This window comes from Pseudophryne corroboree, chromosome 1 (genome assembly GCF_028390025.1).
Source record: "Pseudophryne corroboree isolate aPseCor3 chromosome 1, aPseCor3.hap2, whole genome shotgun sequence".
Classification (NCBI taxonomy): Eukaryota; Metazoa; Chordata; class Amphibia; order Anura; family Myobatrachidae; genus Pseudophryne; species Pseudophryne corroboree.
The window spans coordinates 209013873-209040151 of record NC_086444.1 but is presented as its reverse complement, the minus strand read 5'-3'; the positions used below and the strand labels follow the sequence as shown (position 1 = coordinate 209040151).

At 47.3% G+C, this 26279-nt stretch overlaps 1 protein-coding gene across 7 annotated transcripts in view; it reads right to left on the bottom strand.

Annotated features, from left to right (window-relative positions):
• The window catches only part of CAST (calpastatin), a 358547-nt gene that overhangs the window by 83121 nt on the left and 249147 nt on the right, over positions 1–26279 (bottom strand). For all 7 annotated transcript variants that reach the window (XM_063964046.1, XM_063964049.1, XM_063964052.1 and 4 more), the window contains 2 exons: positions 3946–3990; positions 2097–2147 (listed from right to left, as the gene is read on the bottom strand). In XM_063964046.1, the coding sequence (XP_063820116.1) occupies positions 2097–2147; positions 3946–3990 (96 nt within the window). The remainder of the gene's footprint in view (positions 1–2096; positions 2148–3945; positions 3991–26279) is intronic.

Genomic DNA, 26279 nt, shown 5'->3' with positions numbered 1-26279 from the left:
TTATAGTATTGCCCAGTATACATTATGCCACATACTGCAATGGCCCTTAGACATTATACCACACACAATAATGCCCATGACACAATATGCCACACACCATAATGCCCCCGACACATTATGCCACACACCGTAATGCCTGTGACACATTATGCCATGCATCGCAATGCCAATTATACATTATGCTACACACTGTATTACCCCTGATACATTATACCACATACCACAATGCCTGTGACACATTATGACACACAGCAATATCCATGATACATTATGCCACACACCGCAATGCCCATTACACATTAAGCCTTACAGTAAGGCTTCTAATTACTCTTAAATTACCTGCTTGTTGCCAGGGGTTTCATGCTCTTGGTTCCATGCACGGTACCAGGGGTTTTCATGCTCAGGGTGTCATGCTCATTGCCAGGGGTTTCATGTGCTAGGTGTTATGCTTGTTGCCAGAGGTATCATGTGCTGGGTTTCAAGCTTGTTGCCAGTGGGTAATATTTGTTGCCTGTGGTTTCATGCACTGGGTATCATGCTCGTTGCTAGGGGGTAATGCTTGTTGCCAGGGATTTCATAAGCTGGGTGTTGTGCTTGTAACCAGGGAGCAATGCTGTGCTCCCAGTGCCACATATGCCCCCAGTGCCAGATATTCCCCCACAGTGCCAGATACACATATGCCCCCAGTGCCAGCTACACACAAACCCCCAGTGCCAAATATGCCTCCCCAGTGCCAGGTACACACATACCCCCACTGCCACATATGCCCTCCCCCAGTGCCAGGTACATATATACCCCCAGTGCCAACTATGCCCCCCCGGTGCCAGCTACACATATACCCCCAGTGCCAAATATACCCCCCCAGTGCCAGGTACACATATACCCCCAGTGCCAAATATGCTCCCCCAGTGCCAGGTACACATATACCCCCAGTGCCAAATATGACCCCCCCCCACCCCCCCCCGTGCTAGGTACACACCCTCCCCGGGCTCCCCCGCTGCTGTTTTGGGAAGGAGTGGGAGGGCACAGTGTGCGCCTCTCCTGTGTATCCCTCCTGTGTCTCCAGTGGCATCTGTCAAATTAAGTGCCGGTTCGTGAGCCAATCAGAGCTCACGAACTGGCACTTCATTTAACAGATACGCCGCTGCCGCCGGAGACCCAGGTGGGACACACAGGAGAGGCGCGCACTGTGCCCTCCGGCTCCTTCGCAAAACAGCAGCAATCAGTGGCGGCGCTCTCGCAGCCCTGCGCCTCCAAGCCACCGCAGTGGCTTCGGGGGCAGTAGTTACGCCACTGACTACGGGTGTCTTCTCCAACTCTTCTTCCGTTGGGTCTTCTTTTTTTCACCTGGATAGCAGTGGCCTGCCTAAACGCTTATGAAACACACTGTCATTAGCCCAGGACTTCCAGCGTCTTCTCTGGGCTCCGCGATCTTCAAGATCTCTTCACTCGGGAGCAGTGTCCTGTTTAAGCTCTATTGCAGAGGCCATTGCTGGGTGTAGTACGGCTCACCGGCGGTCAGGAGACCGCCGGTCAGCTTACCGACGTCGGGATCCCGGCAGCATACCGACGCCGGGATCCCGGCGGGGAGGGGCGAGTGCAGCAAGCCCCTTGCGGGCTCGCTGCGCTCGCCACAGGTTCTATTCCCACTCTATGGGTGTCGTGGACACCCACGAGTGGAAATAGTCCCTGTTGGTCGGCATGCCGACCATCGGGATAGTGATCAGTCGGGATGGTGGAGGAGGTCATGTGACTGCCGGTCAGCTGACCGGCGGTCACATGAATACCACCCGCCATTGCTACTCCAGAGCTTGAAGCCACTCTATGTACATCCAACTGCAGGCAGCTACTATACATGCACAACCTTATGAAAATCCCAAAGATGCAGCTGCTCTGCTAAAGTGTCCATCTTTGAATCAGACCCTGAATACAAGAAAGCAAAGCCTGTGGGGTTTTGCCGTGGTAAAAAGATGGATGACCTAATTTGTGGCTAACTAAATGTGTCCCATAGCGTTTTGTGTTCTGGCAAGTGTAACATTTTATAAGCAGTAACATATTTATTTGTCCAATGTAATAGTGTGTAGAGTTCTGCCTACCTTTGTTGTTTGTGTGGATTTAGGTGGCTCAGCCTTTGGTGCTGGTGTTGGCTAAAATTAAAAGGAGTCATTATAAGTAATAAAAAAACAAAGAAAGAACAAACAAAATGATCACAATAAATACATTTGGGAGACAAGAAATAAACATTTACAGTGCTGGAACAGTTTGCTCATTTCCTCAAACCTAGTCCTAGCCATAGACCATCGTTATCTGCTATATTAACCAACTGTGAAAATGAGGATTTTATATTGATGTTTGTGCCAAGTGAGCATCAATATTTAAACAAAATGAGGACCAGGGAAGAAATCACGCAGGGGCTCATACACGGTGGGCCTGATTCAGAGTTAGAAGCAAAACCATGTCACTCTGCAACTGGGGCAGATTTATAATGTGCAGGGAAATGGTTGGACAGGGAATATCCTAGCTCAGTTCTAAGCTCCAGCATGAAAACTAAGCTGCTCATGCAATAGCAGTGCTTATTATCCTTATATACAAAAAATAAATGCATTTGTAGCACTTGCACTGCAGCATGGTTTGTTTCAGGATCATCATCAAATTGCTTCTTATTTTCTGCTTTTTATGTATTTCGTACTAACTGGATCAGGCCCAGAGACTGCAGTCTCTGAATGCGACTAATAACACATGTACATGCATCTCAAGACCAGAACATGCACAGAACACAGATCAACTAGCAGAAACAATAGCTCCCTACACATTACAAAGTGCTTAAATAACATCTTTCTTACTAGAGCGATATGCATATAACTAATGCTCCACCAGCCAGCACCTGCACTGCACCTGTGTCATGCTTATACTATCTGGCTGCATGGCAATTTCGGCAGTGCTGATAGCCTTGGAAGGCTGAACCATCAATGATTGTACACCATTGATACAAAATCATCTACGGTTTAGCAATCAATGGCATGTGCAGATCGATCAGCACCACTGATGCTTTCTCAGTATCAAACACCATTGATTGTATGCCATTGGTGCGGTGCCATTGATGTGGAAAAACCCCATGTGCCATCGATCTTATACCATCGATGATTGTGAACCATAAATAGTTGATGGCCATACCTTTCTCACAGTCAGGGTTTTACACCAACAAATCATTTACAATGCAAAAATCAACATGGTTTGCCTTTTAAATTAACGCTTCTTTAAAACATTGGGCAGACTGCTGGGAACCTGCTGATCTCTGCAGTTCGCTATTACATTTACCCATAGTGCATATTTTGCGCTTCAATAAAATAAATATAACGGGGGGGGGGGGGGGGGGTACACACGGAGAGATCCGTACTTAAAATCTAAGCAATCTGACTAGATTGCTTAGAAGTTAAGCACGGATCTGTCGTGTGTATGCCCTCCAGTGATAGCGATGCACAGCCCCGCGCATTGCTATCACCGGTGTTAGCAGGTCGCTCACTTCAGCACTGTGTGAAGTGAGCGCCCCCCATAACCAACCGCCCAAACCCCCCGCCACTCGCCACCGGTCGTAGTCCCCCTCGCTCACCACTTATTGTGCTGTGGTGAGCGGGGAGAGAGATGTGTGCTGAGCGGTCTGTGATAGAGCGCTCAGCACACATCTCTTTAAGGCCCGTACTCACCGCCAGGTCAGGGAAAAGATGTGTGCTGAGCGAACCGCCCAGCACACATCTCTCCCCCCGCTCAGCACAGTGGATGTATGCTGAGCGTGCGGGAAGAGGGGGGAATCTAGCACCAGCAATAGCGCTGTGGGGGGTACACACGGAGAGATCTTGCTGAAAATCTAAGCAATCTGGTCAGATTGCTTGGATTCTCGCTCCATGAGTACCCCCCTTTAGTGTGTACCCCCCTTAAGAGATTTACCTTTGTATCTGCAGGTTTCATAGTCTTTTCCTGTTGCGTTGGTACCTGTAACAAAAAGAAAATATAATTACTTTCTACTTTATCACACTCTGAGGTCAAAAACAAAAATTATATTGCTTTGAACAGTAGAGACAATTAAAATGTACAGTGCCAGCAACATGTTGTTAGGAATATATACTGTAGGTGTGTGCAAAGTTTAGGCATCCATAGTAAACTGCAAATTAAAATGATTTACACATCTCTGCTAGCAGATCCACATGTGCAAATAAATATACACCAAGTCATACATACATTTTAAAGTTCTTAATAAGAACACAAAAAGTGTATGGGTTTGCTAGGCCTTGTGAGGGTGATTGCAGGGTAAGAGACGCCATAACCCGTCATAGCTGCTGAGGTTGGGGTTATTTTTAGACTACTGGCAGCAGCTATGTGCTCTTCTGTGCAGCTGCATGAACATCTGAATATAAAGACAATTAGCCATTACTAGGCGGTGGAAGACAATAATACTATATACTCCTGCCGCTCAGGTAAGAATATGCAGCACCAACATATGGCTAGCACACAATGCAGCATCAGTTATAAACAGGTCACGCACCACTGCAAATCTAATCACACTGCTGCCGTTGTGATGAGGAATAACACTCTGCCCCCATCTGCCTTGCTCTGGCTGGTAAATGTTGCTGCAGAGGATCCAGTCAGCATCTCCCCTATGACCAGTTCCTTCTGTACTAGTGCCTGTCATCTACAGACTACACATTGTGCACATAAGAACACATAGCATGCAACTAAACATATATTACAGTACTGCATGCTTGCATACGCTTTCACTATTTTCAGAGATACTCCAGAATTTGGGGTAGTTCTCCTGGATCCCAAAAGACTAGACAACCCTCCCACATCTCATCAAGCTCTTCAATGAAGTGGGCGAGTGAAGGCACAATTTGCTGTGAATTGTTTTCCAGACCGTGGGGTTTCACAAAAAGTGGATGTTTGTGGCTGGATTTGGGAGGAGTTTTGGTGGATTTATTTTACGTGTCTAAATGTTAGGAGGTGTGTATATGGCATATTTACAAAGAGGTTCCTTTATTCATATTACCTCTACTAAATTCTGCATTTCATGAGGTTACACAAATGTTTTATTGCAGTTCTTTAACATTTTAGTCCTCTCTCAATGCAGCCCTCAGATCAAGGGTGCTACACCCCTGTTCTAGAATAACTATACTCACATGCCAGTGTGCAGTCAGTCACTGTCAGTCAGTCACCTAGAACCACTTTTGAGCAGGAATAATACCCCCTTTACACTGCAATCCCGAGTCCAGCCCGGGTCATTGAACACTGGTTTCAAGCTTTTACACTGCAGGCTGGACCTAAGTTATTGCCGGGTCTTCCCCATACTTGCCTACTCTCCCGGAATGGCCGGGAGGCTCCCGAAAATCGGGTGACCCTCCCAGCCCCACGGAAGAGCAGACAAGTCTCCCGGTTTTTAAGTTATCCCCTGCCCGGCCGCCCACTTTGAGAGTAAAGTGGGCGGTCCGGACAGTAGATGACGCGATTCAACAAGAATCGTGTCATCATAGTCACGCCCCCTGCTGTAAAATGCCGGTTATAGTGCCATTACAGAGCGGCGGGCGTGGTTTAACGGTGTAACTCTGTAACCCTGCCCTCGTTCTGCCTCTGCCCCTCCTCCTCCCCGCCCCGTTCCGCCTCCTCCTCTTATCATTTTCCAGCCCAGCCCCTCCATTGAGCAGTCCTGGCAGCTCTCTCCCGGAGAGAGCTGCCAGAAAGTAGGTAAGTATGGTCTTCCCTCTGCCAAATAATACAAAGGAGATATTTAGAACTTATAAATATTTTCTTTGTATTATTGAACTAATTTTCATAGTCATATGTCACCAAGTATACTGTGCTGCAGTAGGGGGAGGAGAGGTGGGTCTGTGGCGGCAGTGTGCCCTGTGAGGAGGGAAGGGGGGGCTGTGGGGAAGCAGTGTGATCTGTGAGGAGGGGGCTCATGGAGGCAGTGTGATCTGTGAAAAGGGGGCTGTGTCATACTTACCGACATTCTGGCTGCTCTCTGCGGGAGAGAGCAGCCAGGTCGGCTCAACAGGCGGGCCGGGGAGCGCTCTGACAAGGGGGTGGGCCGGAGGCGGGACAGGGGTGGGGCAAGGGTGGGATGGGGCGGCGTTACGGTGACACCTCCTTTCAGTCACGCCCCCCGCTCTGTAATGCCGTGATCACCGGCATTACACTGCAGGGGGCGTGGCTATGATGACGCGATTCAGCAAGAATTGCGTCATCGACTGCCCGGACCGCCCACTTTACACACAAAGTGGGCGGACCAGCAGGGGGGACTTGCCTGCTCTTCCAGGGGGCCGGGAGGGTCATTAGATTTTCGGGAGCCTCCCGGCCATTCCGGGAGAGTAGGCAAGTATGGGCTGTATGGATGCGGTGTGATCTGAGGGGTGGAGGTGGGGCTGTGTGGAGGCAGTGTGATCTGTGAGGAGGGGGTTGTGTGGAGGCAGTGTGATTTGAGGGGTGGAGGTGGGGCTGTGTGGAGGCAGTGTGATCTGAGGGGTAGAGGTGGGGCTGTGTGGAGGCAGTGTGATCTGAGGGGTAGAGGTGGGACTGTGTGGAGGCAGTGTGATCTGAGGGGTAGAGGTGGGGCTGTGTGGAGGCAGTGTGATCTAAGGGGTGGAGGTGGGGCTGTGTGGAGGCAGTGTGATCTGAGGGGTAGAGGTGGGGCTATGTGGAGGCAGTGTGATCTGTGAGGAGGGGGTTGTGTGGAGGCAGTGTGATCTGTGAGGAGGTCTCAGGAGGGGGTTGTGTGGAGGCAGTATGATCTGAGGGGTAGAGGTGGGGCTGTGTGTAGGAAGTGTGATCTGTGAGGAGTCACGTAATGTCATCTCAGGACTGTCAGTCTATAAGGCTGCGATTACAGCCCATTGCTGTGCTGCTTGCAGGGGAGATGGGCTATATATATAGGGTAGTATATGGAGTAAATCTGGCTCTGATACTGGCCAGTGCCTCCCCAGCCATTGGCCTTACTGCACGTCACTGTTTAACTCCTTCCTCACATTACTGATTTTACCATCTCACTCACCATTTAATCTGCATCTGCTTCCACCCTAAAGTCAGTCCTGCAGCTATATGTAACTCTCATTTCCTTAGGCTTCCCTGTCAGCCGTGAGTCTGTGTAAATGTTTCATCTCTCACTTAAATAATGTGGCTGCTACAACTCTGATTTTGGATAAAGTCATGTGCATCCCCCAATTTACCAATGATGGCTTTCATCAACAGCATTTTCAGTTATGCCTAAATGGGTTTGCCCCATGACATGTTAAAACTTTCAGAGCAACCCTTCACCTTTCTAATCTATTCTGTTCTTCATTCTATACACGACAAATAACAACAACAACAAAAAGTAAGGGGCCCTACTCACTTGGCGATGTGCCGCCGAGGTGCCCGACGGCCGATACGGCCGACGAGCGACCCGGCGGCGGGGGGGCAGTGACGGGGGGAGTGAAGTTCCTTCACTTCCCCCGTCACCCGGCTGCATTGAAGTGCAGGCAAATATGGACGAGATCGTCCATATTGGCCTGCATGCACAGCCGACGGGAGACCAGCGATGAACGAGCGCGGGGACGCGCATCGTTCATCGCTTAAGTCTCCACACTGAAAGATATGAACGAGTTCTCGTTCATTTATGAACGAGATCGTTCATATCTTTCAGAATATCGCCAAGTGTGTAGGGCCTATAACTCGTTCGTTAAGGTAAAAAGTTATGTGATCTATACAATCTAAAATCAATAAATTCAAAGCCTAATCCTTATCTACATGTTTTGGATGCATTGTGCCAGGTTCACTAGGACAATTGCCAAAATTAATTGTTAAAATAAAATAAAAGTATATAGTGTAAAGGCCACGTCCTATGGACATCAGTACAACGTTTGTTTTTTACTAGCAGCCGAAATTAAAACAGCGTGCAGTTAAATCGCTCAAGAAGGCCGAGACCTATGCGACACCGGCCCGGAAGATTCCCGGTGGGCCGACACGCACACAGGGCCCGTTTTGTTTGATGACATGTGGTCCTATTTAAAGACATAATGAATAATCTGCAAAATAATTTGCATATATGAAAATTACTTTGCCACTTAGCCTGTGATTGCAAATGATCTAGTGTATGCTCTTGCTGCCTGCTTGGCTGACATAAAGAATTGAGTGAAATATATTTTTTCTAAAGAATTATATAGTTTCCTAAATTCTAAAGGTGTATCATATAATGTGCTCATTATGTTTAATATTATTTCCTTTTAACATCTCACTTGATGCTGGACATGCCCACTCTCTGGAAAGTCTTGGCGGGAGGGTGCTGCTGCCATGGCCCATGGCTAGACCTTACACCTCAGGTCCTGCACAAATATTGGAAAGCTGCTCAATCAGATGTAATATCAGTCAGGTGCTAAAAGGGAGGGGTAATTCTGTGTAAGAAAAAACAATTTGTGTTCCCGAATGCACACTGAGTGATAATACTACATAATAATCAGATAATACGGAGAACTTAGTTGCGTATATCTGCAGATATAGGGTTAAGCCCCCTAGTATTAGGGACCCCCAGTGACGGAGAAGCCTTGTCGATCGGCCTGGGGGCTTAACCCTATATCTGCAGATATACGCAACTAAGATCTCCGTATTATCTGATTATTATGTAGTATTATTACTCACTCAGTGTGCATTAGGGAACACAATTTTTTTTTTTCTTACCTCCGGTTCTGCCCAAGTGAGGCCACTAGTACAAATTTTTTCAGGGCTGCTATTTATTCCCAATCCGCCCCTGCCCACAGCACTGATGCAGTGAGAGGGGCATTGCAGTCCATCTCCCACAACATTGACGCAGGGAGAGGAGGCACTGCAGTACATCAACCACAGCACTGCCACAGGGAGAGGAGTCACTGCATTTCCCACAGCACTGCCACAGGGAGAGGAGGCATTGCAGTACATTTCCCACAGCACTGATGCAGGGAGAGGAGGCATTGCAGTACATCACCCACAGCACTGATGCAGGGAGGAGGCATAGCAGTACATAACCCACAGCACTGATGCAGGGAGAGGAGGCATTGCAGTCCATCTCCCACAACACTGATGCAGGGAGAGGAGGCATTGCAGTCCATTTCCCACAGCACTGATGCAGGGAGGAGGCATAGCAGTACATCACCCACAGCACTGATGCAGGGAGAGGAGGCATTGCAGTCCATCTCCCACAACACTGATGCAGGGAGAGGAGGCATTGCAGTACATTTCCCACAGCACTGATGCAGGGAGAGGAGGCATTGCAGTACATTTCCCACAGCACTGATGCAGGGAGAGGAGGCATTGCAGTACATTTCCCACAGCACTGATGCAGGGAGAGGAGGCATTGCAGTACATTTCCCACAGCACTGATGCAGGGAGAGGAGGCATTGCAGTACATTTCCCACAGCACTGATGCAGGGAGAGGAGGCATTGCAGTACATCACCCACAGCACTGATGCAGGGAGGAGGCATAGCAGTACATCATCCACAACACTGATGCAGGGAGAGGAGGCACTGCAGTATATCACCCACACAGAGGCGGAACTACCGCCAGTGCAACCAGTGCGTTGCACTGGGGCCCGCCACTGTCCAGGGGCCCAAAGCATGTAATGAGTCAACTGACTCATTACATGCCGCTGTGTGCTTCGGGCAACCGCTGCCCGCAGCACACAGCCGCCCGGAGAGAAAGGAGAGGAGCGCAGCGGTACGGGGAAAAGGAGGAGGAGGTAGGTGGAGGAGGGAGCCGCAGCAGCGCTTTGTTACTGGTGGAGGCGCTGCTGCTGCTGTCCCTCTGCTTCACTATAGGCTGTCTTCCGCCGCTGTGAAGCGCATCCCAGCATTCACAGTGGCGGAAAACAGCCTATGGTGAAGCAGTGGGACAGCAGCAGCAGCGCCTCCACCAATAACACAGTGCTGCTGCGGCTCCCTCATCCACCTCCCTCCTCCTCCTCCTTCTCTCCTGCCTGGGATCTCTGCCAGAAGCTGCACCGAGGAGCCTGACCCAGCGGAGAGCGCAAGTATAATTCTTTCTTTCTTTCTGTGCAAAAAGGGGGACTGTCTGCCGTAATGTGTAAAAACAGGGGAATCTGCCTGCCGTAATGTGTAAAAAGGGCACGCTGTCTGCCGTAATGTGTAAAAAGCGCACGCTGTCTGCCGTAATGTGTAACAAGGGCACGCTGTCTGCCGTAATGTGTAACAAGGGCACGCTGTCTGCCGTAATGTGTAAAAAGCGCACGCTGTCTGCCGTAATGTGGAACAAGGGCACGCTGTCTGCAGTAATGTGGAACAAGGGCACGCTGTCTGCCGTAATGTGGAACAAGGGCACGCTGTCTGCCGTAATGTGGAACAAGGGCACGCTGTCTGCCGTAATGTGGAACAAGGGCACGCTGTCTGCCGTAATGTGGAACAAGGGCACGCTGTCTGCCGTAATGTGGAACAAGGGCACGCTGTCTGCCGTAATGTGGAACAAGGGCACGCTGTCTGCCGTAATGTGTAAAAAGCGCACGCTGTCTGCCGTAATGTGTAACAAGGGCACGCTGTCTGCCGTAATGTGTAAAAAGGGCACGCTGTCTGCCATAATGTGTAAAAAGCGCACGCTGTCTGCCGTAATGTGGAATAAGGGCACGCTGTCTGCCGTAATGTGGAACAAGGGCACGCTGTCTGCCGTAATGTGGAACAAGGGCACGCTGTCTGCCGTAATGTGGAACAAGGGCACGCTGTCTGCCGTAATGTGGAACAAGGGCACGCTGTCTGCCGTAATGTGGAACAAGGGCACGCTGTCTGCCGTAATGTGGAACAAGGGCACGCTGTCTGCCGTAATGTGGAACAAGGGCACGCTGTCTGCCGTTATGTGGAACAAGGGCACGCTGTCTGCCGTTATGTGGAACAAGGGCACGCTGTCTGCCGTTATGTGGAACAAGGGCACGCTGTCTGCCGTTATGTGTAGAAAGTGCATGCTGTCTGCCGCTATGTGTAAAAAGGGCATGCTGTCTGCTGTAATAAGTAAAAAGGGGAATCTGTCCGCCGTAAGGTGTAAAAGGGTCTCTACCTGGTGTAGTGGTGCTACTGTGCGGCATAATTTGAAAAATGGAGACTACTGTGCACGGTTTTATGAATTGGTATTATTTTGTGGCCACACCCCTTCCCCACGAAGCCACGCCACTATGTATTTTTGCGCGCGCCTACGGTGCGCACTGCCCCTGTTTTGCATGCAGGGGTGGGGCTCCGATGCCATTTCTTGCACACAGTGCTAAAATGTCTAGTTACGGCACTGCTGCTAGGTATCCATTTCTCTGGCCCTGAGCAGGTCCCCCTCACCAGATCCTCTCCAGGGGTGAGGGGGTGGACTTGGATGGGATGGGATGGGGGGGGCAAAGCATTTTGTCACACCTGGGCCCACCCACTGCTCGCTAGTTCCGCCACCCACAGCACTGCCACAGGGAGAGGAGGCACTGCAGTATATCACCCACAGCACTGCCACAGGGAGAGGAGTCACTGCAGTATATTTCCCACAGCACTGCCACAGGGAGGGGAGGCATTGCAGTACATTTCCCACAGCGCTGCCACAGGGAGAGGAGGCATTGCAGTACATCACCCACAGCACTGATGCAGGGAGAGGAGGCATTGCAGTACATCACCCACAGCACTGATGCAGGGAGAGGAGGCATTGCAGTACATCTCCCACAACACTGACCCTGGGAGAGGAGACACTTCAGTACATCACCCACCGCACTGATGCAGGGAGAGTAGTAATTGCAGTACATTTCCCACAGCACTGCCACAGGGAGAGGGGGCATTGCAGTACATTTCCCACAGCACTGCCACAGGGAGAGGAGTCTTTGTAGTACATTTCCCACAGCACTGCCACAGGGAGAGTAGGCATTGCAGTAGATCACCCACAACACTGATGCTTGGGAGAGGAGGCATTGCAGTACATCACCCACAACACTGACCCAGGTAGAGGAGGCACTTCAGTACATTTCCCACAGCGCTGCCACAGGGAGAGGAGGCATTGCAGTATATTTCCCAAAGCACTGCCACAAGGAGAGGAGGCATTGCAGTACATTTCCCACAGCACTGACACAGGGCGGGATGTATTAACATACATCGCCGCCCCTCGCCGATTACCGCAGCGATGTTGATCGCATATGTACTAACATATGCGATCAACATCGCGATGCGGTGACGGAGGCCCCCCGCGATACCTGTTAGGTGGTCTGCGGGGGGTCTCCGTCACCTCCCCGGGGTCCCCACACTGGCTAGATGCCGGGAAGCAGCAGCAGGCTGTCCCCGGCACCTCCTCCTCCCCCCTGCAGCCGGAAGGACGTCCGGCTGCGTTGCTAGGGGGAGGAGGACACTACCTTCCGGGTCCAGGGCAGCCTGGAGGAAGGTAAGCCAGGGGGAAGGGGGGTCGGCGTCTGCGGCGGGGGTCGACGGTGTCGGCGGGTTGCGGCGGTCGGCGAAAAGAAGCCCATAGGCTTCTATAGGGTTTCGCCATCCAGAGATGGCGAAACCCTGGACGGCGAAAACGCTGCGGTAGGGTCTTAGTAAATATGAAAATGCGGTAAAACCCCCGTTTTCGGGGGTTTTACCGCATTTTTGCTTTAGTACATCCCGCCCACAGGGAGAAGTGCACCGACATACAGTAGGATGTGTTGCAGTACATTTCCCACAGCACTGATCATGGAGAGCATGCATTGTAGCACGTCCCACAGCGCTGACGCAGGGAGAGGATGTGGTACAGTACAAGATCAACTGTCTCTAGCATAAGGCTCCCACAGTTTTGCTGTTGAGGGGAGGAATAGAGTAACAATTAATTTGTGGCTGGATATTTCCTTTAAGCAATATTGATTAGTAATTACCATGAGTTTGTATTACAGTAGACAGCAGATACTGAGAACTGCATATTGAACAGATAGAAAATTATGAAAAGTTACAATATAAAACTACACGGTCGGGTCACATTATTATGACCACCTCCTAAAATTGACGTCGGCAGTGTGTAGCCCATGAAGTATGTCACGTGTCGTGCATTGGCTTGGTGGGTATATAAGGTGTGCGATAGGTTGTCAGCACACATATCACTCGTTGCGGTCATGGGTAAAAGGGGCGATTTATCAGAGTTGCAAGGGATGATTATCGTCTTTCGGGCCAAGGGTGACAGTATTTCTGAAACAGCGCAGTTTGTGCACTGTTCACATGTTGATGTGGTGAAGGTGTATCGTGACTGGACAAATGGCACCATTGCGAATAACCAACATGGAAGGTGCCATGAATGTGCGTGAGGGCCGACCAACATGCTACAGTTGGAGCAGTGGAGTCAAAATGTACCTGTACCTTATGGAGTCTCTCCTAGCCCGTCTAGCTCTTGTCCATGCTGCACACGGCGGTTACTCTGGCTATTAGCTGGTGGTCACAATATTGTGACTCGACCATGTAGAATAAAAGTAGTGACGAGATGGGAACTTTGATCCAGAATGCTTGAGACTGGGGACAGTCTAGATAAGGGGTTTTTATCCTAATTTTGTACAAAGCCAAAGGTTCTGTTATTTATCTAAAATAACTGAGACCATACACATGAATTTGACAACTACGGTCAATCAATTTGATGGGACTAAAAAAAAAAAAATCCTAACCCTGGCCAACTGCTTAGCACCACCTTTGAGATATAAACAAAAATAGTCATTTTTAAGCTTCCTCGTAGGTCTTACAAAAATAAGTCAACCTTGTGTAAGACAGATAGGTTGGCACACAAGGCACCCATGTAACAAAAGCCAAAGTGCAAATATAGAGGCATGCACGGCAACCAAACATTTGCTTTTATTGTCTAACTTGCACTACATTGATCAAAACTAATTGCTGGCAGTTACTATAGGTAACAGCACATTTGCACTGCATAGTAGTGCTGAACACCCGTGTCTCTCGGTAATTAGCACAGTTGCTACATTTGGGCATCTATACCTCTGTAGTATGACATGCCATTTCTTGACCGGCCAGCTGGGCTTTCATCGCTGCCTCAGTCTGATTATTATATATCTGTAATAAGATCATTTATATTCAGAATTGAAAGCTTTTCCTGTAAATAAATACTGTTTTTTTATGTCCATATGACATGCAAAGATAAAAAGTGGAAATGTAGAAGCGGCGGTAAGGAAAATGTAAGAGAATGGTATTAACCGCTGATGCAGTACAAGTAGCAGTATGGTATACTACAGTGCACCAGCGAGCGCACTTCCCACACTGATTATAGGTGTATTTTGGTATTCACAACATAATGAAAATACAAACATAATTTTTTTTTCTTGCCTTATAAACACCACACAAATACTCTGTAGTTTTTGTATCGACAATAATCCACCTAAACAAATTAGTAATAAGCAGAATTCTATGTGTAGATAAGACAAAAAAAAAAAAAGCACCGAAATAAAAATGCATTTTTGTATAAAATATTTGTCTGTCTCAATTGAAAATCCTCCTACAGTATATGTAGGAAGAATACAGAAGCCCAGCAAGGCATATCATTTTATAAACTAGACAACCTACTGCATCAAATGAGTTGCCACTTTTTATCTGATACAGGGCGGGATGTACTAAAGCAAAAATGCGGTAAAACCCCCGAAAACGGGGGTTTTACCGCATTTTCATATTTACTAAGACCCTACCGCAGCGTTTTCGCCGTCCAGGGTTTCGCCATCTCTGGATGGCGAAACCCTATAGAAGCCTATGGGCTTCTTTTCGCCGACCGCCGCAACCCGCCGACACCGTCGACCCCCGCCGCAGACGCCGACCCCCCTTCCCCCTGGCTTACCTTCCTCCAGGCTGCCCTGGACCCGGAAGGTAGTGTCCTCCTCCCCCTAGCAACGCAGCCGGACGTCCTTCCGGCTGCAGGGGGGAGGAGGAGGTGCCGGGGGCAGCCTGCTGCTGCTTCCCGGCATCTAGCCAGTGTGGGGACCCCGGGGAGGTGACGGAGACCCCCCGCAGACCACCTAACAGGTATCGCGGGGGGCCTCCGTCACCGCATCGCGATGTTGATCGCATATGTTAGTACATATGCGATCAACATCGCTGCGGTAACCGGCGAGGGGCGGCGATGTATGTTAATACATCCCGCCCACAGTGTGGGGGAGGAATGGGGTTTTCCATCTGTGGATGGATTTATTGTGTAGTGTATAGTATTTCAGTTACCGGGCCTAATTCAGACCTGTTCGCTCGCTAGGGTTTATTTGCAGTCTTGCGTTCGCATAGTCGCTTTGCAAGTGTGCGAACGCATGTGTAGCAGAGCTGTACAAACAGAATTTGTGCAGTCTCTGAGTAGCCCAGGATTTACTCAGCCGCTGTGAACACTTCAGCCTGTCCTGGACCGGAATTGTCGTCAGGAACCCTACCTGAAAACGCATGGACACGCCTGCGTTTTTCCAACCACTCCCAGAAAATGGTCAGTTGACATCCACAAACGGCTACTTCTGTCAATCTCCTTGCAATCGCCCGTGCGACGTGCCTGCTTTGTACCCGTGCGATGTGCCTGCACATTGCGGTGCATACACATGCGCAGCTTAGACACGATCGCCCGCTGTACGAAAACGCAGCCTAGCGATCAGGCCTGAATTAGGCCCACTGTCCGGTGACCACCAGACAGTAAACTACTACGTTTTAATACAGAGTGTCCCCATGTATGTGCAGTCAAGTATTGGGGTGCCAGGGCACAATGTTTGAAAAATTATTTACTGATTTATACAAAACTATTTTTCCCCCCGTAGCGCTGGGGGCGATATTGTGGAGGATTCCCCTCTTTCATATACAGTAGAAGTGACCCACATTTACAGACACACTTATAGGTGTGATAGGGCACGTAGTGCCCTCCCTCCGATATACGGAAAATGGTTTCCATAGAGCAGGTTAATACTGCCTGGGTATCACCATACAATAGCTGCTAGTAGGCCACATAAGCTGAAAGTGGGGTTTGGCCACTTCAGATAAGGGGGCCCACTCAGTTGCAACTGTCATTATGGGAGTAATAGGGCTTGTAGTGCCCTTCCCCGATATAAGTACTAGGAGGCCCCAAAATTTGAAAGAGGGGACCTCCTCTTATGTACATGATTGCCCCTTAAGTATTTTAGTAATGTTGGGGGAGATTTCCATCTTTCTACTTTGTATGATGGTCGCGATAGACAGACTTAAAATCACTCAACCCACCATTTAATAATTTATTTAGACAGTGATGTATTAATGGTAGTTCCAATGATGGCTCCAACAGCTGCACGGAGTTGCGGTGGACGAGTGGGGCTCATCTTGCACAGTCTAGACGAGTATGTGGAGAAATAGTCCCATTCATCCTCTGCCGAGAAGGGGTTGAATATATGGGGTACTTCTTCAAATATACACTGCTCAAAAAAATAAAGGGAACACTTAAACAACACAATGTAACTCCAAGTCAATCACACTTCTGTGAAATCAAACTGTCCACTTAGGAAGCAACACTGATTGACAATCAATTTCACATGCTGTTGTGCAAATGGAATAGACAACAGGTGGAAATTATAGGTAATTAGCAGGACACCACCAACAAAAGGAGTTGTTCTGCAGGTGGTGACCAAAGGCCACTTTCTCAGCTCCTATGCTTTCTGGCTGATGTTTTGGTCACTTTTGAGAGCTGACGGTGCTTTCACTCTAGTGGTAGCATGAGACGGAGTCTACAACCCACACAAGTGGCTCAAGTAGTGCAGCTCATCCAGGATGGCACATCAATGCGAGCTGTGGCAAAAAGAATTGCTGTGTCTGTCAGCGTAGTGTCCAGAGCATGGAGGCGCTACCAGGAGACAGACCAGTACATCAGGAGACGTGTAGCAGGCCGTAGGAGGGCAACAACCCAGCAGCAGGACCGCTACCTCCGCCTTTGTGCAAGGAGGAACAGGAGGAGCACTGCCAAAGCCCTGCAAAATGACCTCCAGCAAGCCACAAATGTGCATGTGTCTACTCAAACGATCAGAAACAGACTCCATGAGGGTGGTATGAGGGCCCGACGTCCACAGGTGGGGGTTGTGCTTACAGCCCAACACCGTGCAGGACGTTTGGCATTTGCCAGAGAATACCAAGATTGGCAAATTCGCCACTGGTGCCCTGTGCTCTTCACAGATGAAAGCAGGTTCTCACTGAGGATATGTGACAGACGTGACAGAGTCTGGAGACGCCAAGGAGAACATTCTGCTGCCTGCAACATCCTCCAGCATGACCGGTTTGGCAGTGGGTCAGTAATGGTGTGGGGTGGCATTTCTTTGGGGGACCGCACAGCCCTCCATGTGCTCGCCACAGGTAGCCTGACTGCCATTAGGTACCGAGATGAGATCCTCAGACCCCTTTGAGACCATATGCTGGTGCGGTTGGCCCTGGGTTCCTCCTAATGCAAGACAATGCTAGACCTCATGTGGCTGGAGTGTGTCAGCAGTTCCTGCAAGACGAAGGCATTGATGAAATGGAATGGCCCGCCCGTTCCCCAGACCTGAATCCAATCGAGCACATCTGGGACATCATGTCTCGCTCCATCCACCAACGCCACGTTGCACCACAGACTGTCCAGGAGTTGGCGGATGCTTTAGTCCAGGTCTGGGAAAAGATCCCTCAGGAGACCATCCGCCACCTCATCAGGAGCATGCCCAGGCATTGTAGGGAGGTCATACAGGCACGTGGAAGCCACACACACTACTGAGCCTCATTTTGACTTGTTTTAAGGACATTACATCAAAGTTGGATCAGCCTGTAGTGTGTTTTTCCACTTTAATTTTGAGTGCGACTCCAAATCCAGACCTCCGTGGGTTAATAAATTTGATTTCCATTGAAAATTTTTGTGTGATTTTGTTGTCAGCACATTCAACTATGTAAAGAACAAAGTATTTAATAAGAATATTTCATTCATTCAGATCTAGGATGTGTTATTTTAGTGTTCCCTTTATTTTTTTGAGCAGTGTACATACATACATACATACATACATTTTTGGCGATTTCCATGGATGAACAGTGACATTTGTAAAATCGGTTCTTAGTAAGCACCTGGGACCTAAGGAGAAGCTACCTGCCAAGTTTCAATATTGTAGGCCTTGTCGTTAAAGAGATTTCTTGATGAGTCAATCTAATTTTTTGCCTTTTATGTATATAGATAAAACAACAAGAAATGTAATATGTTCCATAAACGTCCACACTCAATTATCATCATGTGGAGGGCAAAACTACAAAGTTATGGGGGGTTACTTTACAGCAGGTATGTCTGGTAAAAGGAACCAACATCAAATAATTTCTCCAAACACAACAAAAAGTAGTAATGTAATGTCAATTTATATAGTACATTCATACTGGCGCTAGTTTGAAATGTGACAGCTTAGTAAATCTAACCCTTAGAATTACATACACCATATCGAACAAGATTAGTATAGGAACTACAATGAATATACCGTACTTATGGCACATTCAATAGGCAATACAGTATGTCATACAATCAGGGAGACAACTTCATCACATGCTGATACTGAAACGTACAACAAAACAAAAGGCGAGATAATTTTTCACGTAAAAAAAATGCCCCCCCCCCCCCAAAAAAAAGGCCCAGAGCTACAGAGTTCCGCCATGGCATGGCGCAACTTCAAGGGCCGTTTAGCGTGACTGCAGCAAGGATGGACATATCTGGCAAAGAGGACATATCTGTAAGTCACTCTCACAAAGACATTTATTAACACATACAAAAGCTTACAAGAGCCAATGTAGAAAGCCATAATTGTTCACACATTTAGAAACACCTATAGTAGGTCATAGTTCCCATACCATGCTAGGAGCCAAGATATTTAGAGGACTATTTATCAAGCCTTTCAGACCCTTTAACCATGTGAAAACTGCAGTGTTTATTGAAGGGGATATCGCTGATATTTACTGGATTCTCAGCAACATCAGTGCATGCAGTAGTCAACATACTTCATATGGGGACGTACAATACACACAGACAGATATTCTGAAATTGAAGACTTACCTCATTAAGGGCCTATATAATATTTGCAGGATATTCCCCCAAAACACCCATTTTTGGCAATTGCCCGCAAATATTAAGTATCCCCTCAATGTTTCAAGGAAGGACAGCAGCAGATATCTGAGATATTTGCCACAGTTCTCCATTTTGCACTGCAAAAATAGTCCCTGCATTAGAAGTGAAGTGATCAAGTTGCTGAGCGCTACCGAGTGGGACATTGCAGGTCTGCACATAGTGGTTCCTGCGTCCCTTCCCCCCCAAATTTGGCCATGCCCAGTCAGTACTTCGACTCATGTCCGCTCTCCACAGCCCTGACCCTTTCCCACATTTAGGGCTGCTTCCAGAATTTTCCCGGCCTGGTTGTTTTTTCCAATCTGCCTATGGAACAAGGAGACTGGGTATCTCTTTAGAGCTCTCCCACTCTACGTAAATACAGATGTGGCCTCATACATCATTGCTGCAGTCATGCCAAACAGCCCTTCTTGGTGTGCACAGGTCACATGAGACTCTTCTAGAGTCAAGTGTCTTTTTGGATATATGACATTTGTATATCTGTGTGCGACTGCGTCTCTGAATCTGCATATGAAGTACTACGATGCAGTGGCCACGGCTTTTTTCAATACAAGTTCTGTTGTGCTTCATATACAGACTCAGTGAAGCACAGATATACAAGTGCTGCATATCAAATGAGTCGGCGTAGTCTGGTCCGCATCACACTAAGACTAAGGATCGTTTTCAGCAAAAAAATGTCTGACACTAACGGAGTTGCTCAGGACCGGGCGGCACTCTCGCACAAGGTATCTCTCGCTGCAAGCAGGGGTGTGGATCATTAGATCGACAGTATTTAGGTCGACCACTATAGGTCGACAGTCACTAGGTTGACAGGGTTGGAAGGTCGACAGGGTTCTAGGTCAACAGGTCAAAATGAGCTTTTTTTTTGTCTTTTTGTGTGTGTCTTTTTCTTCGTAGAGTGACTGGGAACCCCAATTAGTGCACCGTGTTCGCTCGCCATGCTTCGGGCAAGATGCCTCGCTTCGCTCGGCACAGATTACCGTTCCAATCGTAGTCCACGTGGATCGGCAAGTATGAAAAAGTAAAAAAAAAGAGAAAAAAAAATCAAAGAAAAAAAAATATCTCATGTCGACTTTTTGACCTGTCGACCTATAAACCCTGTCGACCTAAACAGTGTCGATCTTCAGACCGGATCCCGAAAGCAGTATGGACCCAAAATGTATGAGGACACTGTAGTTTCTTATGATTATTACGTATAGTATTGCTGGCTGACAGTATTATACTTAGGGGTCTATTTCACAATATTAGCTTCTAGATTTTCACCCAATATCTATACGATTATTATCAATGGCTTGCGCTCTACATTGTTGTAGCAGTGAGGCATTAACAGGGAAGATAATTGCGTTATCTTCTCTGTTAACCCTCTGACACATAGCTGTGATGCTTAGCTCATGTGGAAAGTTTGGTTTCTGCATTTAATTACTTTTTCTTTGCTAAACAGACACGAGTAACAGCAGAAGATATGTACAAACAGCAGCACATGAGCGTAATAAGGGAGAACAACAAACTGAGGGGCAGATTTATTAACCATGGTGAAGTGATAAAGTGGAAGGTGATAATGCACTAGTCAGTCAGCTCCTGTCATTTTGCAAACCCTGCCTGTAACGTAGAAGTTAGGAGCTGATTGGCTGGTACTTTATCACCTTCCACATTATCACTTCACCATGCTTAATGCATCTGCCTCGGATTGCTGTGCTCCTTACCTCTAGTGACATTTCTTCACACAAAATATTACATGGTTGCCTAACAACTCATACAATAGCTGAGTAACTCATGCCATTCGGATTGCCTGGGAGGAGGACCAAGGCTGGGAGACACACCCATGCATGACTGAAAAGCTTGTTTGCAGTTTCATTTTGTCAAAAGGATACAAATGGAAACTCTACTTCCGTCTTATAAAGCAAAGCTCTGGTTTAAATGTGCTACACACAGACACCGGGTGTGGTATGCAAGGTCGACCACACTTAGGTCGACAGTAAATAGGTCGACATTGTTTCTAGGTCGACATGACAGAAGGTCGACAGGCGTTTTTGCACTGTTTTCGGTGTTGTTTTCTCCGTACAGTGACGGGGATCACCAATTAGTGTACTGTGTCCCCTCACATGGTTCGCTTCGTGCGCCATGTTCGGGCAGGTTACTGTTCCCAACTGTAGTCCATGTGGATCATAAAGAATGAAAAAGTTCAAAAAATGAAAGAAATAAAAATGTGAAAAACTAATGGCGACCTTTTGTCATGTCAACCTAGAACAAGGCGACTTATAGTCCCTGTCGACCTTACAGTCGACCAATGGTGGTCGACCTAGAGACCGGATAGCCAGACACCTGATGCCCAGAGTCCAATGAAAGCATAAAGTGCTTATAATCTGGAAGCAATATGTCTGCAATTTAATATCCTTTCCCTAGAGTTACCTGGACAAAGTGGTCTGACACCACAAGACAGCTGCAGATTATGCTGCTCAGGATCTAGTGTTGAAATGTACAGTACTTGTTCTTATCAGATTGCTTTGGCTGGGTATCTCTGTTACTCAGCGATTCTTAACCCTTAAGGGGGGTACACACGGAAAGATCTGTGCTTAAATTCTAAGCAATAGTCAGATCTCTCAGTGTGCAGGATGCCGGTGACAGCGATGCACGGTCCCGCATGTCGCTATCGCCGGCTCTAGATTTGGCGTGCATGCCAAATCTAGTGAGATTGCTAATTTCACCGCTGGGTGAAATGAGCATCCCCCCTCGCTCAGCACATATCGCGCTGTGTGGTGAGCGGGGGAGAGATGTGTGCTGAGCGGTCTGTGCTAGATCGCTCAGCACACATCTCCCCTGTGTGTACGGGTCTTAATCCTCATGTCGCCCTCCCCCAATCAGTTTTCATGATTTCTTTAATCATGCACATGTCACAGGTGTCTACTCTGCTAGGTCAGTAATTATCCTACTTCTTCCCGCATGCACATAAAAAGGGGGCGTGTCACGAGTCAAGGTGGCCTGGCCTCGTGGCATGCCCCCATCCCTCTGTATACAGGTGGTTGAGCAGAGCGCTGGGAGACTGCACTGCTAGACCAGCAAAGGTTACTCTGTGCGCCATTATGCAGGAGGCTGCGCTGCTTGGCCAGCTCAGGTTTCTCTGTGTGGCTGGACCGGTACATCAAGCCATTATCCAACCTGGCATTTGCTAAAAGTGCCAAATTGGCAGTCCGGCCCTAGCTGGGTGAGCAAGAGCTAAGAAACAGTGCTGTAATTGGATCAATAATACAGTACAGATGTCCATTATCTTCATTTTGTTGTATTGCTCAACCCCACAAGTATTTTAAGGGTGGGCTTCAGTATGCCGCCATACGGGATCCCGGCGACCAGCATACCGGAGCCGGGATCCCGACCGCTGGCATGCCGACACATTCTCCCTCTTGGGGGTTCACGACCCCCCTGGAGGGAGAATAAATACCGTGCCCGCAGCGTGACGGGCGCAGCGAGCCCGCAAGGTGCTCATTAGCACTTGTCCAGCTGTCGGTATGCCGGCAGTCGGGATCCCGGCGCCGGTATGCTATCCCCCAGGATCCCGGCCGCTCATACTACACCCGTATCTTAAATATGTATGTGTTTCGGACACACTACATTTCTCAACATAATCACATGCGTGTACAACTATCAATGGTTAATAGCCCTCAATAGTTTGCCACAGATATTTCTACACCATCGAAGACTTAGTGGCAGCAATGGATTTTATTCCCTGTGCTCTGGGAACAGAGTTTAGCATTCCCAATCTACCCTGACTGACCCGCTGTTAACCACTGCAGGGATTACCATCCATGGGGGAAAACATTGATGGGTCACAGTCAATGGTTTCATGACATCAATATTAACCACTGATGATTACCTCACCGTTGGCCATCCCTAGTGTACAAGTCACTGCATACCTCACCGTTGGCCATCCCTAGTGTACAAGTCACTGCATCCAACAAGGTCAGAACATGTACCTCCTGAATGTATCCTGCTGTGTTCTCCTCTCAATTGATTGGCTTACAGCCGACTATGCCCAGCCAGATCTTAACTAGTGTGGGACATTATAGACCAGCAGGACATGAAACTCAACACAATAATGTTCTTATGCACTAGTAAGGAAATGAGTTACACGTGACACAGCAAGTCAGACAAGAGCTTACAGTTACACTTGCGAATAGGGCTGTGGGTCATTGGAGAGAACTCCACTACCCTCTACAGATTCACTGGTGGCGAGTTCAAAACAATGGAGACCATATTATACGGAAAAAAAATGGAGCACCAACACAAACACTCTCAACCACAAGAGCAGGTGTCAGTAGATATAACTTGAGTCTTTGGTACTCGTGAGTTCCACTCCCTTTCACCAACATGAATAAAAACACTAGTGAATACACATATTACGACAGCAGGTAACAGCGCTAAAAAAATCCAAAGGAATTTTTCTTTTCTTTTATAAAAATCTGCAGTGGGTATGCAAATATTAAATCAGGTCTTTTATTCTAAACCAAAGGCTTTATTGTCACACTTTTTTCTTTTCTAACATGCTTAGTTTTGTCTGAAATTATATTTGAATACAAGATATGTAACAATCTATATAGTTTAATACATGGATTGTTGATATAAAAATGCAAACACTTAACATCTCTGCAAATCTTATATTAGCAACATTTCTGTATTTTTAAGAAAAACATTTGAATTAACACTGAAGTTAACACGTGCATACTATTATATTAATTAGAAGAGGTGCTACAATAAGAACAGCTGCAAAAACACAACCAAAGCTTCTATTTGCAATTCAGTGTTTACAAAATAACAGGTGCTGGCATGGGTAGAAGAAGGCAGTGTCTGCAGACAGGACGGAGGGGAGCTGATGTGCACTGGACATATTACCGAATGATAAGCGAGGGGATTGGCTCCTATGGGCAATACGTACCTCCATTTGTCCTCTTTTCATCTCCTGTGTATTAAAAGTGATCGGATAATTTTCTTGTATTCCTGTAGGTAACCAATTGGCTGTCTGTTTGGACCACAGCTGGTCACACTATCTGATCTGGATACTCCAGGGCTGATGCAGAGCTGAATGCAAGTGTGTCCTAATAATGATGACAGCTATGAAAGCATACAGATTAGGGAGGCCACAGTGATGCGTACAACCATGCATAAGATGTGCATTTAGTTCCATGCACACAATGCAGGAGTCATTATTGCCTAATTGAATAACTTTGCATCAGGCTCATCAATGAGGAACAACTGGGCAGCATGGATGGTGTAATGGTTAGCATTGCTGCCTCACAGCACTGAGGTCATTTCCTCCATGGCCCTGTGTGGAGTTAGTTTATTCTCCCTGTGCTTGCATGAGTTTCCCCTTGGCACTCTGATTTCCTCCAGCACTCCACAAATATACTGGTAGGCTAAATGACTGCTGACACCCTATTGTGTGTGTGCATATGACAGGGAATATTCTATAGATTGGAAGCTCCACTGGGGCTGGGAATGGTGTGAATGGCCACATATTCTCTGTAAAGCTCTGGGGAATGTGTGTGCGCTACATAAATAACTGGAAATAAATAAATACCTTGATGTCTTCGATTTTGCCACCCATGTGTGTATCCAGAGAACTCAAACTGAGCGACAGGAACAACCATGTGTTACTAGCTGTGTGCGCAGACTTCTGAAATGTCAATAATGAACTAAGGTCTCATAGAGTAGGTAAAGCAAAGAGCCATTTGCTGAGGGGGATGTTTCTTAAAATATAGAGTTAAATGTCAGGTTATGGGTTGGACAACAAATATTGCTAGTGCAGTCCAGAAGTGGCAGAATTACATTTCTGCTGTGTCCCCCCAAAAATAAATAAATAAATAAATAAAATGTATATATGTTCTATATTAACATGCTCAGTAGTTTGCTGAAGATAAATTATCTTTAATATCTATAGTGTGGATCTGGAGCGCTACCAAACCTAAGCAGCTGTGGGTCAAAAAACACCTAGGATCTCCCGGTGATCCTGATTGATACGAATGTGGTAATTAGTGGTGTGAGACTGCTGGGCGCTGGGTGAATATTGATAAGAAGCAAGATTAAAGAAAAATGCTTTATGAATCATAAAAAGTGCAATAAGGGATGTAATGTAAAAACACAATGAAACATATAAAATGACAAAAACCATGTAAAAAAACATGTGATGCAAAAAACAACAAGTGGTATCAGTGTTCTAATGGGCGATGGCTTTCACCATGAACAAGTTTTTTAGGAAAAGATGATCATACCCAGTGTAGATGTATGGAACCACTGGTGGTGTGAGAGAAGCAGAGTGAATCCACCCTGCTGGGCTCCAAAGCTTGTCACCTGGGTGAATGTGGACGTCCAATCCTTTGAGCAGAGTCACTCCAAAGAACATAGGAGTGCTACCAACGCATTTTGAGCTGTCATTAGCTCTTTATCAAGGCAGTATAGGTAGCTACCAAGTGTTAGGTCCATGAGCTTTGGGTAACAATGATAGTGGCATTAGAAATTAAGGTCTGGGAGACAACTGATTTTGCGGGTAGTCCCCTGGAAGAGTGGGTAGATCTCCCGAATACAGCCAACTTCCTAGTGAAGTGCGTAGGCTGATGAAAATAATACAGGTTGAGTATCCCATATCCAAATATTGCGAAATACGGAATATTCCGAAATACGGACTTTTTTGAGTGAGAGTGAGATAGTGAAACCTTTGTTTCTGATTGCTCAATGTACACAAACTTTGTTTAATACTAAAAGTGATTCAAAATATTGTATTAAATGACCTTCAGGCTGTGTGTATAAGGTGTATATGAAACATACATGAATTGTGTGAATGTAGACACACTTTGTTTAATGCAAAAAGTTATAAAAAATATTGGCTAAAATGACCTTCAGGCTGTGTGTATAAGGTGTATATGTAACATAAATGCATTCTGTGCTTAGATTTAGGTCCCATCACCATGATATCTCATTATGGTATGCAATTATTCCAAAATACGGAAAAATCCCATATCCAAAATACCTCTGGTCCCAAGCATTTTGGATAAGGGATACTCAACCTATACTGGAAATTGCGGGTCCATAGGGAGGGGGCAGTGAGAATATGATGCGATTTGCAACATTTTAGCTCCACCCCTTCCCGGCAGACCTGCATTTCACAGCATCTTGACATGACAAAGGCGTGGCCTAATTACTTAAA